Raw genomic sequence first — 16,670 nt, forward strand, 5'->3', positions numbered from 1 at the left:
CACATTAAAAGAAAGTCAGCGTCCACAAAGAAATTACGAGGCTTTGCTGTTTGGCCTGTCTCTCAGCAGCTTCATGCAGAAATTAGGTAGCCATGGCACAAAAGGTCTTTCTGAGGGGGGGGAAAAAAAAAAAAAAAAAAGTTAGAACCCCAGAAACTAGAAATACGAGTAAACTGTTTGTTCCAGCACTGACAGAGTCACCAGTAGAGTTCTGGAACGAGCTGTGCTGTTGAACACATTCACAGTCAATCTGGAAAACCGTAATAGAAGTAGAGTGAGAAAGTTTATTAATGAGAAATGCCTTTCTCAAAATGGGAGCAACAAGGTTCTGCTGTGAAAAAACCAGAAGAGTCTTATAACATGGAGTGGCTAGCAGACGAAATTTGATGTAGATAAATATTAAATAATGCACGAGGCAAAAATAATTACAACTCCACACATAACAAGATGCATCTCTGGGTCTTGGTAAATGCATAGCCCTTGTATTTCTTTTAAAATCTGAAGAAAGATGAAAGAAACTATAACGAAGGAAATCTCACTGGTAAGAGCAAATAACTGTTTATTCACAGATCCTAACTGAAAAGACACTAGCACAGAAATAAAAACCAGAAATAGAGGAGATTGTTCATATTAAGTGAACTTTGGCTAACTTAATGCAATGCAGGACCCAGTAGGTCTTTTCCAACCGGGTGATTTATGATCCTGTGACTCTATCCTATGTTTAACTTTACTGTAAAGTAGCCTATGAGATTTCATGAGCATTTCGTTCACAAATCAAATTTTATGCGAAAAAATTTTGAAATGAATCTATCTGTTTTACAGAAGCTGTCTTTTCTGTTTGCTGAAATCTAGGCCTTTTTTGTTCTTTTAATTGATTCTGGCTACAGTTAGAGTGGTGCACAGAGCACTTGTTTCTTAGAAGCAGGTTTTTTGCTTCAAAGAGGTCTAAGCTCAGTTCTCCTCAGGTTTTAGTCTGCTATTAAAGCCTATGAAGATGTTAAATATCTGAAGTGAAATTCTGAAATGGACAGTTTTCTTGGACAGTACAGGAATTTGAAGCCTAAAGTATGTAAATAAATAGCACATATCAAAACTACAAAGGTAAATAGATAGCTCATGACACAGAAGAAACAATATATGACAAGAAACTTCCACGGAAAGCATTTGAAGTTCTGTACTTACACATACAACACCGTTCTGGAATCATCAACTCAGCCAGCATCTCCAACAGTAAGAGTATCACAGCCTCTTTCCAGTTCAAACTCTTCAAAAGCAGCTTTATGACCTATTCAAATGAAATGTCAGTTATTTCCTAATATACCCACAGCTTACCTGATCTGCCCCAAGCTTAAAAGAAATTACTTGGGGACCATAAATCAAGTCACAGAGCACTCATCATTTCAATTAGTCTTATATGGTTTGAGAAAGAGACATAGAAAAAGCAGAAGTGGGGAAACTTTCTATACTGTTTTTGAAGCATCATTTCCTAAAGAAACCAGGAACTGGTGATAATTGTTCTTGTAATTGGAAAGTTATTATAGACATCAGTAAAACTGTTTTTCCTTTTTACTAGAGTAACTATGTAAAAATGAGGCAGCACAATATTGGAAGTACAGGAAGTTAAAAACTGGTCTCTTGAATTCTATAACAACAAGATGGCAGGTGTGAACAATCAATTCATAAGAAGGTAGAGAAGTGTCACGCACGGAAATACAGAAGTGGAAATTTCCTTACAGAAAAGGAAATTTCATCACCCTTTTACCCTTCCAAGCCTTTCTCCTGTCCCACTGGAGGGAAGCAAGCAAGCAAATGTGTGGAGCTGAGCTGACTGCCAGGTTTAACCCACAACGCTGCCTTATACAGTGCCAAGCTTGTTCTCGCACCATGCGTTTCCCATTGCCCACACCTCCCTGGATAGGCCCTTCCATTCCTACTCACATTAAAAGAAAGTCAGCGTCCACAAAGAAATTACGAGGCTTTGCTGTTTGGCCTGTCTCTCAGCAGCTTCATGCAGAAATTAGGTAGCCATGGCACAAAAGGTCTTTCTGAGGGGGGGGAAAAAAAAAAAAAAAAAAGTTAGAACCCCAGAAACTAGAAATACGAGTAAACTGTTTGTTCCAGCACTGACAGAGTCACCAGTAGAGTTCTGGAACGAGCTGTGCTGTTGAACACATTCACAGACAATCTGGAACACCGTAATAGAAGTAGAGTGAGAAAGTTTATTAATGAGAAATGCCTTTCTCAAAATGGGAGCAACAAGGTTCTGCTGTGAAAAAAACAGAAGAGTGTTATAACATGGAGTGGCTAGCAGACAGAATTTGATGTAGATAAATATTAAATAATGCACGAGGCAAAAATAATTACAACTCCACACAAAAAAGATGCATCTCTGGGTCTTGGTAAATGCATAGCCCTTGTATTTCTTTTAAAATCTGAAGAAAGATGAAAGAAACTATAACTAAGGAAATCTCACTGGTAAGAGCAAATAACTGTTTATTCACAGATCCTAACTGAAAAGACACTAGCACAGAAATAAAAACCAGAAATAGAGGAGATTATTCATTTTAAGTGAACTTTGGTTAACTTAATGCAATGCAGGACCCAGTAGGTCTTTTCCAACCGGGTGATTTATGATCCTGTGACTCTATCCTATGTTTAACTTTACTGTAAAGTAGCCTATGAGATTTCATGAGCATTTCGTTCACAAATCAAATTCTATGCGAAAACATTTTGAAATGAATCTATTTCTATTTGTTTTACAGAAGCTGTCTTTTCTGTTTGCTGAAATCTAGGCCTTTTTTGTTCTTTTAATTGATTCTGGCTACAGTTAGAATGGTGCACAGAGCACTTGTTTCTTAGAAGCAGGTTTTTTGCTTCAAAGAGGTCTAAGCTCAGTTCTCGTCAGGTTTTAGTCTGCTATTAAAGCCTATGAAGATGTTAAATATCTGAAGTGAAATTCTGAAATGCACAGTTTTCTTGGACAGTACAGGAATTTGAAGCCTAAAGTATGTAAATAAATAGCACATATCAAAACTACAAAGGTAAATAGATAGCTCATGACACAGAAGAAACAATATATGACAAGAAACTTCCACGGAAAGCATTTGAAGTTCTGTACTTACACATACAACACCGTTCTGGAATCATCAACTCAGCCAGCATCTCCAATAGTAAGAGTATCACAGCCTCTTTCCAGTTCAAACTCTTCAAAAGCAGCTTTATGACCTATTCAAATGAAATGTCAGTTATTTCCTAATATACCCACAGCTTACCTGATCTGCCCCAAGCTTAAAAGAAATTACTTGGGGACCATAAATCAAGTCACAGAGCACTCATCATTTCAATTAGTCTTATATGGTTTGAGAAAGAGACATAGAAAAAGCAGAAGTGGGGAAACTTTCTATACTGTTTTTGAAGCATCATTTCCTAAAGAAACCAGGAACTGGTGATAATTGTTCTTGTAATTGGAAAGTTATTATAGACATCAGTAAAACTGTTTTTCCTTTTTACTAGAGTAACTATGTAAAAATGAGGCAGCACAATATTGGAAGTACAGGAAGTTAAAAACTGGTCTCTTGAATTCTATAACAACAAGATGGCAGGTGTGAACAATCAATTCATAAGAAGGTAGAGAAGTGTCACGCACGGAAATACAGAAGTAGAAATTTCCTTACAGAAATTACTAACCTTAAACTCTTATTTCACTCAATGTTCAATCATTAATTGGCCAGAATATTGAAAAAAAATTTAGTGTTTGTAAAAGTATTTATAATTTACTGAAAGTGTAATTACATAAGATAAATGTGTGAAAATGGATTTTTCATCCTCTTCATACAAGAGTACTTCTAAGACAAGCACTTTTTTCGAGGTCTGTACTGGTGAGAATTAGTTGTACGTTACACGTGTGTGTACATATTTACACCGTACCTTTGTTTTATTTTGACACTGAGGTTTCTGTTTATAAATATCTAAAGGGCAGGTGTCAAGGGGATGGGCTCAGATTCTTCTCCGCAGTGCCCAGTAACAGGACAAGGGGCAGGAGGTACAGGCTGGAGCACAGGAAGTTCCACCTCAACAAGAGAAAAAACGTCTTCACTGTGAGGTTGATGGAGCACTGGAGCAAGCTATCCAGAGAGGCTGCGAAGGCTCCTTCTCTGGAGATATTCAAAACCCGCCTGGATATTTCCCAGTGCCGCCTGCTCTTGGTTAACCTGCTTTAGCAGGTTTAGATGATCTCCAGAGGTCCCTTGAAACCCCTGCCATTCTGTGATTCTCTATGTTTTAAAGTGGAGTTAATATTGACATGAGGGTCATTGGAAGGGAAAAGAGTAGGAGGTTTCAAGAAAAGCTGGATGATCCCAGCATATTCATAGCTATAAAAAACATATTTATCCCAAAGATCTCTATATTATTTTGGCAGTGGGTCAGAGATTTTGTTTAGTGATCTAACACAGGTTCTTTGCAGACCTGCCAGGTTTTGAGTTAAAGTATCCTGCATTATCTACATTATGTTTCAATAACGACAAGAATTGCAGGCAATATGCTGTAGATAAAATAATACGCTTTTCCATCTGCTCCTGATGTACTTTCTAGCATTCCTAGAGTATGCAGTGGTTAACATGGAAAATTTCATTACTAAGTCAAGTCTAATAAAGGCAAAGAAAAGAAAAAATATTATATGGAAGCATAAAAGCAGAATTGTTTCCAACAATAAAAATATGTATGCATATAAGACTTTTACTTTTTATTGCAAGTTCTATGTTATGTTTGGTGGGGGAACCTGATAGAATAATCTTTGAGAAAATACGTTGAAGTATTATTTAAATATGCTCCGTTTGGTTAAACTCGCAAGCTCTTTTACACTACAGTTTAAAAACAAATGTGAATGGTCACCCCTTTAATAATAGTAAAATCATTTATAAAAAAGTAATATGATATAAACAATAAATGAAGGATTTAAAGGCCTTTTGAAGCTCATAGGAAATGTCACAAGAAAGGTTTGGTTTTGGGAAATATATTGTGTGTGAAGAAATATTAGACTGTTAAACAAAATCTTGTTACCTTCACTTCCATGCTAATTGTTATTCTATGCTAACACACAAAATGTGTTGGAAAGACATTCCAGTGGTTGACAGTTAAGAGGTCTAACTTCAATTCCTTTAATCTGATTCATAATATGTAAGTTTTATCAACTAAATATCATGGCTCCATCTACAGTCACATACCTGCATTAAGGTGGACAAAACTGCCATTTAGTTACCCTTTCAATTGACTACGGGGATGTCTATGGGAGAGTAACAGATATATTTAGACATATCTACTTATCTACTTACACAGACATACTTAGACAAAAATATTTCTTCTGTTGATAAAGCTCTGAATCATCAGAGCGATTTTTAAGATTTGTTAGGTGGAGAGAGGGTTATTTGTCAGGTATTTTTTTGAGAATGAATGTAAGACAGCTTTGCATAGACATAGATCTTCAGTCTTCGTCTGTCTTCAATGGATTGGATCAACATCAGCAGGAACAATATGCCTATACATGGTTAAAGAATATTGATTTATATGCTGGGGGGAAAAAAGCAGCTCCAAGATGCTAATCCAGATTCAACACTGTTTTGCAATTAAAAAAAAAAGAAGCAACAATAATGTGTTCATCATCATTAAATATGCTTACTCGGAAGTGATTAAAATAAAGAATCAATTTTCATTAAGAAAAACTGGAAACAATATTAATCTATTAGACTTCTTACAGAAGAATCACAGAATCACAGAATCACAGAATAACCAGGTTGGAAGAGACCCACCGGATCACCGAGTCCAACCGTTCCTAGCAAACACTAAACCATATCCCTCAGCACCTCGTCCACCCGTGCCTTAAACACCTCCAGGGAAGGTGACTCAACCACCTCCCTGGGCAGCCTGTTCCAGTGCCCAATGACCCTTTCTGTGAAGAATTTTTTCCTAACGTCTAGCCTAAACCTCCCCTGTCGGAGCTTGAGGCCATTCCCTCTCGTCCTGTCCCCTGTCACTTGGGAGAAGAGGCCAGCACCCTCCTCTCTACAACGTCCTTTCAGGTAGTTGTAGAGAGCAATGAGGTCACCCCTCAGCCTCCTCTTCTCCAGGCTAAACAACCCCAGCTCTCTCAGCCGCTCCTCATAAGGCCTGTTCTCCAGCCCTTTCACCAGCTTTGTTGCTCTTCTCTGTACTCTCTCCAGAGCCTCAACATCCTTCTTGTGGTGAGGGGCCCAGAACTGAACACAGTATTCGAGGAGCGGTCTCACCAGTGCCGAGTACAGAGGGAGGATAACCTCCCTGGACCTGCTGGTCACGCCGTTTCTGATCCAAGCCAAGATGCCATTGGCCTTCTTGGCCACCTGGGCACACTGCTGGCTCATATTCAGTCGGCTGTCAACCAACACCCCCAGGTCCCTCTCCTCCAGGCAGCTTTCTAGACAGACTTCTCCTAGTCTGTAGCACTGCATAGGGTTGTTGTGCCCCAAGTGCAGGACCCGGCATTTGGCCTTGTTAAACCTCATGCCATTGGACTCTGCCCAGCGGTCCAGCCTGTTCAGATCCCTTTGCAGAGCCTCCCGACCCTCCAGCAGATCGACACTTCCACCCAGCTAACCTGTTTGCTTTCTAAAACGCATGAGGCAAAATTCCCTTGGAAGCAATTCAGAAAAATTACTTGCGATTACATAGATAGACTGTGAAAAGAAAAAAAGCTTAAAAATATGAGACACCTAAGGAGGTACCAAATGGAAGCTCTGCAAGCAAATTTCCTGTTATAATTACTTTTTCCTTAGATGCATTTTCCTTTAACCTAGCCACTTCCACACTTTATAGTTTTGCTTAATTGCTATTGCAAGTAATTAGAAAAAGCAGAACCAGATTTTTAGGAATAGTAACAGAAATTTCTCTATAGCCATTCTCCCTGAATGGAAATAGGGAACATGGCAAGGTGACATTTCAAAAATTCCTGGGTTTACCTGTTCTTTTCACTACTAAGATGACCTGTTTTATTAGCTTCTAAATATGTTTTAGGATGCCAGCACAAAAGTGAATTACTCTGATCTTTACAAGGAGATCAAGCAAACAACTTTGAAAAGAGCACACATGCTAGTGGAAATGGGTCTAAAAAAAGCCAGAAGTGAAAAAATAAACAGGGTATCCTTGAAGAAGTTTTTCTTAAAGATGAGAAAATGAATAGAGAGAATTTGTTGCTTCAGGAAAACTACAGTAAAATGTATGAAGAACGGGGAAACAGAACTGATGATCTTTAGTTTGAAGTTTTAAAATTGTAAGCAGAAAATGGTTTCATTATAAAGGCTCTTGATGAAAGCTGTTTGCAACTGTTGGAGGTTACTCTGCGTCATTGACATATTGGCTTCAAATATAATAGTGTTTTACTACTCTGCATCTTCTCTCTGCTGCTATGTAGAATTAGAAAGTAACCTGATCCTGCAAATGTTTTTGACTCTGTTATAGAGACACCTCATGCTCAAAGGGATTTGGTAACAAACTGTCTTATGACTCTTCCATGAATTTCATTTAAGTCTCATACACATCACAAGGAAATCTTCCACAATGATCTCATTAGGAGCCAAAAAACCCTCTCAACCATATAGGAAATTCTACTGAAGCATACTGATGATTATTAACAAGCTGTTGGTGCTTTAACATGGAAAAAAAGAACACATGTAAGTATGTCACTGTATGGTGCCTACTAGCAATACAGAAAGCTTGGCATCTTCTGTGTATCAAGCAAAACACGTTCTCCTAACACAGTCTGACAAGAGCCCATTCCTAGGCTGAAGAGAATATTCTTATTCCTAACTGAAGCAAGCGCCACGCGTTTCCAGCATTACAACTAGTAGAATTTATTTTACACATTAATTTTTTTCACTTCTCCCTGCATGAAGTCTGCCACAAAAGGAATTAATGCAGAGCAGAAGTGCAACATTGTCCCAATAAGCTTTTGAATCCAGTTTGTAACTCCTCTAGCTATTCACAAAGAAGAAAGTCTAGAAAACTTCTCTCTTTCAGCTCTTTTTAAAGCCAAGTTGTTATTATGTTACTGTTATCCCATCTGATCTTAAGGAAGAGGGAAAAAAAGAAAAATAATAATAATAAAAAAATGTTAAGCAAGAACTGCAATTGAAGTTCCATCCAGAGGTCTGTTTAGGAAATGGAGTTACTCCAAAACATTGCACAAAAATTGTTACGATAACCTTGCACAGCACGTACTTAATACAAGGATGAAATGCTGTAAGGATTCAGGGGATTCAAACCACCTGGGAACATTTATATTAGGTCCATCCAGTTCCTGAGGGCACTAACAAGCCTAAACTGCCCTGATCAGCCACGCCTGGGGCCACTCTCTGTGTGCTCAGGGGATCGATTTCAGGGTGGGATTAGTCTATCAGTCCCTGCCTGAGCGATCGCACTGAGCAGCTGCCTGCGGTTCCACCACAGTCGTGGCTGTGCCTGCCCAGTCTCTGCTGATGCTGACCCTCATCTAGGCTCTGATGTCTCCGTTCAGCCGTGGCCTGTACCCGCCTTGAATCCTGTGTTCAGTTTTGGGCCCCTCACTACAAGGAGGTCATTGAGAATCACAGAATCACAAGATTGGAAAAGACCCACAGGATCATCTAGTCCAACCATTCCTACCAATCACTAAACCTCGACCCTCAGCATCTCATCCACCTGTCCTTTAAACCCCTCCAGGGAAGGTGATTCAACCCCTCCCTAGGCAGCCTGTTCCAGTGCCCAGTGACCCTTTCCATTAAAAATTTACGGAAAGCTGGAGCCTTTCCAGAGAAGGGCACCAAAGCTGGTGACAGGCCTGGAGAACAAGTCTTACGGAGAGTGGCTGAGGGCACTGGGGTTGTTTGGCCTACAGAAGAGGAGGCTGAGGGGAGACCTTATCACTGCCTACAACTACCTGAAAGGAGGCTGTAGTGAGGTGGGTGTCAGCCTCTTCTCCCAAGGGACAGGGGACAGGACGAGAGGGAATGGCCCCAAGTTGCACCAGGGCAGGTTCAGTTGGATAGTAGGAAAAAATTTTTCACCAAAAGGGTCATGAGGCGCTGGCAGAGGCTGCCCAGGGAGGTGGTTGAGTCACCATCCCTGGAGGTATTTAAAAGACAGGTAGATGAGGTACTTAAGGATATGGTTTAGTAGCAGATCAGTATGGTTGGACTTAGTGACCTCAGAGGTTGTTTCCAACCTGGTGATTCTATGAATCCCAGGAAGGCGCCCAATGTCCAAGGCTGGAAATGCCCCTGGTCTGCCCTGCTCCATGCCTGAAGTGGTGGGATGGGCCCTTGTTTCAAGACATGCCCCTGCACGGCTGCCTCAGGCAGGCTCTGTAGCTCTAAGTCTCCAAGTAGCCACCAGCCCATCCTGTGCCCTGGTAAGTAAGGTCATTACATGGATGTTGTTTAACATCAATAATGAAGGAACTTGCTTTCAGTAAGATGATTCCTGTGACTAGGAAGAAACTTCACCACAAGGGCGTTGAGGCACTGGAACAAGTTGCCCAGAGAGGTCATGGATGCCCCATCCCTGGAGGTGTTCAAGGCCAGGTTGTGTGAGGCTTTCAGCAACCTGATCTATTAGTACCTGCCCATGGCAGGGGTTGGATCTAGATAATCTTTAAGGTTCCTTCCAACCCAAACCTTTCTATGACTCTGTATTTGCAGAAAGTAACTTGTTTTTCCAACCGAGGTTTTAACAGTGGTACGGGAGTAATTTAGCTTATTTTGTTAGAAGTTTACTGGAGGGAGTAAAGCATTATAAAGATATTTGCAGATAATAAATTGGAAGGAACAGCAAACACCAGTAATAACACACAGATAATTCAGCAGCAAATAGCCCCTTTCTGCTGAGCATTACTTTTACCAGGCATAGATTACTTCAGCTCATTTCTGCAATGTATTAGCAAAGAATAACACATTCAGGAGATAGAATAAAAAACAAAGACAAAAAAAGACTAACGAGGGAACAGTGGAGTTGCATGGACACGTTATTCTGCAGTAGCATGAAATCAAATACTGAGAAGGTATATTTCCATTTTTCACATACATACATACACTGAGCTCAAGAGACACTTAGGAATCACAGCTGCTTTGCTGCTCTGGAAAGTGTAGGAGTGTTATTTATTTATCTTTTACTATGTTTTAGATTCTACAGTCTTTACATGATACGCCTATGTAATACTACTCATGTTGCATATAGTTTGTAGTAAACTACCCAAGAGCTGTATTTACGTAATTTTATTAGATTTGACTGTAATGGAGTTAAATTACTTCATAGCAGTTTATACGTGCTGTTGTTTACACTTGTAACTAGAAAAGCGCTGAGAACACAACAGGATTTTGGATGTTGCTAAACATTGCTTGCACAACATCAAGGGCTTTTTTGTATCTCACGCTGCCCCGACGGCCAGTAGGCTGGGAGTGGTCAAGAAGATGGGAGGGAACACAGCTGGGAGAGCTGGTACCAAGTGACTGAAGGGATATCCCATACCACATAACAACATGGTCAGCAATAAAAGTTCAGGGAAAGAAGCAGGAAGTGGGAATGTTCATTGTTACAGATTTGTCTTCCCACGTAACCATCACTTGTGCTGAGGCCCTGCTTCCCAGGAAATGGCTAAACATAAAAACCTTTTTTTGCTTTGGTTGCTTGTACAGATTTTCTTTGCGTATTAAACGGTCTTGATATCCATCTATGAATTCACAGCTTTTCCTCTGCCAGTTCTCTCCCCCATCCTTCTGGGGGCAAGACAGTGAGGGGCTGGGTAGACTTTTAAATGTCATTTGGGATCAACCCACTACTGCTGCTTATATTCTTTAATGAAGAAAGCATAATTTACAAGTATATTACATTTGTCATTATAGAAGTTGAAAAAACTTATTCTAGCAACAGGAAAAATTGTTTTTCTTTTGGTATTATGAAATAACTACGTAATAGAACTTTTTTTAATAAGTATCTGAGTTTTATATAAGTGAGATTATGCTTTAGCTCATTCTTGAACTAGGAAAAATTCAGTCCAGGTGTTGAAATTCCTTCCCTCCACAGCCTATCATTTGCTGCCCCGGTAACTGCCATTCAGCATAGGAATTTGTGAGTATAAGAAGTACTTCTTTCATCTACCTCAAAATGAAAAATAAAGTATATGAAAAAATTTGTATGCATTTTTTGTTAGTTTTTTTCTTTGGGATTTTTTATGTTTTCATTTGTTTGATATTCATGGTGGTGGGTTCACCTGTTTTCTAGTGCCTGTCCTGGCTAGGTGATCTGGTTCTAGGAGGGCATAAGGCAAGCACTTTTCTAGAGTTAAGAATGCCATTAATATGTACAATCCAAATCTGCAACTCAATTTTTCTACTAAGAAAAAGGAAAAGTTCCGTACATACAGAGATACTCTTTACTTTTCCTATATACTTCAGTTTTGGACCACTTTGACAGGATTTACATATTTTTCTCTGCTTTTATTTTAGATTGTAGACTGTAATGCAAAAAACCCAAACAAACAAATAAAAAGCCACCTTCCCCTCTCCTGCTTTAAAGCAACGGGAGGAACTTATTCATTAGTTCAAAGCAGGATGAGAAAACAATTAGAAAAGAAGTCAGAAGGTTAGGTAATAACCTATGTAAGGTTGCACAAAACAGAAGAATTAGAAGGGAATTCACCATACAATGAGGAATATGTACATATCTGGAACTGATAGAAATGCAATATGATTGTGAGGAGCTATTCTTTTGGAATTTAATTAGAAAAATTAACTGAAACCTAGCTAACAAGTTCTAATTAAAAGAAGCTTAACATGACAAAAAGAAGAAAAGCTATTAAAAGGAAATGAGTTCCCTGAATTGATACTGTTTCTGCATCTTTACTTGCATGCTTCAAACTACAGAAAGATGTTTGAATGTACATAATCACATATATGCACACACATATATAGGATATATACAGTTTTTGCTTTGTTTTGAATGGAATTTAGTTGTATTTTGAAGCAGAAATTATAAATTACCCGTTTAAACTTCAGGAAAAAAATTCCAGGAATAACACCTACCTCTGCAAATTGGCCTGTGGTCACTCCAGGCAGCCAGCACATCTGTCAGCGTATCTCTGACAAGTGATGCTTTTACAACCTTACAGCACATAATTGTCTTCACAGGAAAACTGTATGTTTGCACCCACCCTAGGAGAAAAATGAGAGGAAGGAGAAAAGAATTATAACATACTTTAAATATCTCTCTGCCAAAATGAACATAAATGTCACTAAATGACAATATTTCTAGGTCCAAACAAAAAATTAAGGGTGAGAAATTCTGCTCCATCATTACTATATTCATAAGAAACAACAGACACTATAAAGAAAAGGTCTACCATTTAGTTTGTCCACCTTTTAAAGAAGTAAAACCAGGAATATAAAGCAATGGTAATACTAAGATAATTTCAGTAAATTGTAATAATTCATTAAATATTCCTGATCTTTTTGAAATTTCCTGTTAAAACACATGCTAAATGATAACTATTATTAGAATGGAGATTGAGTGTTACACTTATAACTTTGAAATGTGTCTCTTTCAAATGATTCGTAACCTTTTTTTATGATAACTTTTTTTTTAATAACGTTGACCAATATTTATGAGGAATTACAAAAAAAGCATGTGGTTCCTGCGTATCTTAAAAAGAGCTTTTCTAAGTACTATTTACATTTCTGCTTCAATCTATTATTAGTGAAATTCTTTGTTCCCCATCATAATAAATTGATTTTGTCGTAAGATTTCTTGAATTTTTAAAACCCTGTCCCCTCGAGGAGCCAAGCAGGGAGCCCAGATGAGCTCAGCAAACGCAGGGGTCGCCAGCACCGCGGGTGAGAGTCCTCTTTGCCTGTAACGTGGCCACGTGTGCTGCATCTCAGTGACGGAGGCTGACAGTGCTGGCTCCTCCCCATCACAGCCACCTTTCTGCTTGTGTGTTGTCAGGTGCCTTAGCTAACAGCAACAAGAGTTACTGCCTCCATAACCGGGAAACCACCACCCCACCTTAACCACTACTGCATAGCCTAAAGAGGAAAATTTGTGTGCCTACTACCCATCCAAATAAAGTATTCGAAAAATAACTAAAAGCCTTATCAGTCACCTTGAGGTGATCACAGTGCTGCTCTCATCGGACACCTCTTACAGCAGCTGCTGGTGGATGATCTCCCAGACCATCCTCTTTCTGAAGTACGGCATGTCACTCTGGAAAGAAAAGGAAAAATCCTTTAAACACAAAGTCAAGGCAGAAAATAGGCACAAACATCTAACAGGGGAAAACCCACTTCTCCAGAAGACATAAGGGCCAGGTATCCAAACCCCACCACCTGTGGCATCTCGTGTAGTGAAGTAGGTAGCAGACACCAGATATAAGGATAGAGAACACAGCTCTGCCCTTCCAAGGCCACCGTGGAGCTCCAACCCCACCAGCTACGCACCAACACCAGAGCAAGGGATAGAACCACCATCCCTGCTCCAGGCACAATCAGCAGCTGCTGTGGAACTTGGGACCCGATGCAATGGCAGGAAGATGCCACGGGAGGGTTAGGTTGAGCACGGGGAGAAGGTTCTTCCCCAAGAGGGTGGTGGAGCCCTGGAACAGCTCCCAGGGAAGCAGTCACAGCCTGACAATATTCCAGAAGGCTTTGGCCAACGCCCTCAGCCCCACGGTGGGAATGTTGGGGTGTCCTGTGCAGGGACAGCACTTGGACTCAATAAGCCTTGTGGGTCCCTTCCAGCTCAGGACAGTCTAGGAATCTCTAACATTCCCTGGCTCTTGTATCTGAGCAAAGATGTCTGGAGCCAGTTTGAACTCCCACTCACCTGTGTAAAAGTTAATGGTCTGTCTCGGCTGATGTAATCTGCATACTTGCATACAAAAACTCCACAGTCATCTCCATTTTCTTGCTGAGGGATTTCCTAATGAATGCAAAGAAGCAGAAATTTCCAATACCGTAAAAGAGAGGCAGTTTGGAAGCACTACTTGTTACCCATCCTAACAGACACTTGGGACAATCCAATCACCATCACACAACTCAAGGAACAGACCTGATTGACCACACATCAGCTCTTCACTTGGGTGTTACAATCCAAGTTCTTGGCAGGCTGAGAAGGGAGAGCAGCCTCCTAGGAAAGATGCCCTCCCTGCTCCGGCAGACCCAAGATACAGGAGTCAAATTCTCTCTCTCCACAATTTTAGAAGAGACTAAGTAATCATGGAATGGTTTGGGTTGGAAGGGGCCTCAAAGCCCACCCAGTCCCACCCCTGCCTTGGGCAGGGACACCTCCCACTGGACCAGGCTGCTTCAAGCCCCATCCAGCCTGGCCTTGAACACCTCCAGGGATGGGGCAGCCAACACTGAGCTGGGCAACCTGGGCCAGGGCCTCACTGCCCTCATCATGAGGAATTTGGATTGCACATTAGGACGAAAATCTTCCCCCTTCCAATTTAAAGCCACCCCCCCTTGCCCTATCGCTCCATGCCCTTGGTAAGCCCCTCCCCAGCTTTCATGGAGCCCAACTCAGGGAAACACCCACTCAACCCTCTGCTTTGTCACACACCAGGACTTGTGCTCCCAACCAGAATAATTATCCCAAATTCCAAACACATTTCCAAAGCCTGTGTTCGCCAAAAAGAGCTATACTGATTAAGTTATTCTTGGTAAGTGGGGGCAAGGTCAGATTCACCTGAACACGGCAGACTAAATAGAAAAACTGAAGCATGCATCCAGCAAGGAGAGGTCATGCTGAAAGATTTCATCCCAGCATGGTTAAGACCAGGTTGGATGGTGCTTTGAGTAAGCTGGTGTGGAAGGTGTCCCTGGCCATGGCAGGGGCTGGAACTGGATGGGATTTAAGGTCCCTCCTGACACAAACCACTCTGCGATTCCATGGTTTCCTGGGTCAGCCGCAGCCTAAGGTGGCACCGTAAGAACATGAGATGCATACGGCTCTTTTCTAAAAGCTTGGACTTAGAGAGTGTCAAGACCTCTATGAAGAAGGAGTTGAGAGTTCACATTTCACATCCCAGAAGTGCTCACGTACATGTGACCGCATGCTGCGAAGCGTCCACTCTGAACGATCGAGCTCCAGGTGCCTTTTTTGCTGACTTTCTTCTTGTAGGTATTTGCTGTTGAGAGCAAATCAAAATAACTCTTTGCCTCTTAAATGTAGGTCAACAAAAACAGAGCTTAAATTTATGGACAAAATAAGAGGCTGCGAGTTAAAGTTTACTAGTCAGGAATGAGACCAGTGATTCCAACAGAGGCTTCCACAAAAGCATAAGCTCACTCCTTAAAGCCCAGTTGCATTCGCTACTAACAGGGTCAGTACAGGTGGCACCAGGCTACCGTGCATTTGGCAGCGAGGCTGTGTGTGCGTGTGTGTGGTGGGAAGGTGGCAGAACCCAGGTACCCAAGGCCCTGACTGGAGGGGACTGTGTGGTACAAGCTAAGAAGCCAATGTCACACGACTCACAGCAAGGCAAAGATTCCTGCTTCGTTATCTAAAAGAAATGTGGAAACTTGCAGTTGTGTTCCAGTGACAAGTTTGGACAAGGTCCAAAAGCCTTCTGATAATTCACAACTTGAAAGCCGCACCAAAGCCATTACTTACAATAGAGTTTCACAGATCTCCTTCTTTCTTTTTACTGCTGCAGAATCAAAATATTTGATTGTCTTTTTTCTCATGTCGATGACCTGTGATTACAAAGGGACTGTCAGACAAAGCACAAACTTCCACTGCACACACGTCAAAACAGACACAGCTTTTGTCACCAGGTTTCTCTCCCTGTCCAATTCCAAACGAAAAACCAGTTCGACTCACCGCAAGAGTAAAATGGCAGTTCATGAAGACAGGTACAAACACAATATGCTTCGTGAAGAGATTAACATCTTCGGTATATTTCTTCACTGCTGCATAGCCACGAGTAGCTAGTTTGCAATAGAAGTAAAATGTAAAAGCTTGAACTGCAGGATACTTTTCCTTCTTGCTTCTTTCAGTGACAAGGTTCAAGTAAAAATGAATGATCTGTACCATAAAGAGTAAGCTTGAGATGTAAAACAAGACACTAGCTTACCAAAAGAATGATACAGCAACAAGGGCCATGAGGCTTTGCGCCGGATGAAGATATCGTCATGCTTTGGTCAGTTTTACCTGAGCACTGAGCCAGCGAGATCCCTTCAGCCTCCAGATGTCAAGACGAATGATGTCCATTTCGAAGGCACTGCTAAGGACATCATTTGGATTCCCGCGGCTAAATGCGGCCTCGATCTCTCTCTCCATGGCCTAAACCAAACAATTAAATGGGGAAGGACTCATGAAATGGAGTAATGAGCACACTAACAAGCTTTCAGCTGCAAGAAAGCCTGCAATGAATCTCAGGCACTAGCTTTTTGCTAAGTTAGTAACAGCACTTCATTGTCAGTTCAGCACCCCAACTTTCAACTTCACAGCCCAGCTTTGCCCCAGTTTGTTTTCACAAAAGGAAGCCGATAGCCAACATGTGGACACCAAACACACTAAAGGAGCTGAAAAATTAACAGAAGTAGAGAGAACCCCTTTCCCACGTGATGCTGCAGCCCTCGCCATGCTGAGGGTTACGTAAGGTAAAC

The 16,670-nt window shown here is 40.9% G+C and overlaps 1 protein-coding gene across 1 annotated transcript; it reads right to left on the reverse strand.

Annotated features, from left to right (window-relative positions):
* Window positions 1-13,200: 13,200 nt before the first annotated feature.
* On the reverse strand, window positions 13,201-16,341 carry LOC138731473 (sentrin-specific protease 2-like). Its single transcript, XM_069877415.1, has 6 exons — window positions 16,213-16,341; window positions 15,883-16,086; window positions 15,673-15,755; window positions 15,103-15,187; window positions 13,882-13,977; window positions 13,201-13,263 (listed from the first exon to the last, which is right to left on the reverse strand). Exons 1-6 carry the CDS (start codon window positions 16,339-16,341, stop codon window positions 13,201-13,203), a joined length of 660 nt encoding a protein of 219 aa, XP_069733516.1.
* Between the last annotated feature and the right edge of the window lie 329 nt (window positions 16,342-16,670).

The sequence above is a fragment of the Phaenicophaeus curvirostris genome, chromosome 27, assembly GCF_032191515.1.
Source record: "Phaenicophaeus curvirostris isolate KB17595 chromosome 27, BPBGC_Pcur_1.0, whole genome shotgun sequence".
NCBI classification, from domain to species: Eukaryota; Metazoa; Chordata; class Aves; order Cuculiformes; family Cuculidae; genus Phaenicophaeus; species Phaenicophaeus curvirostris.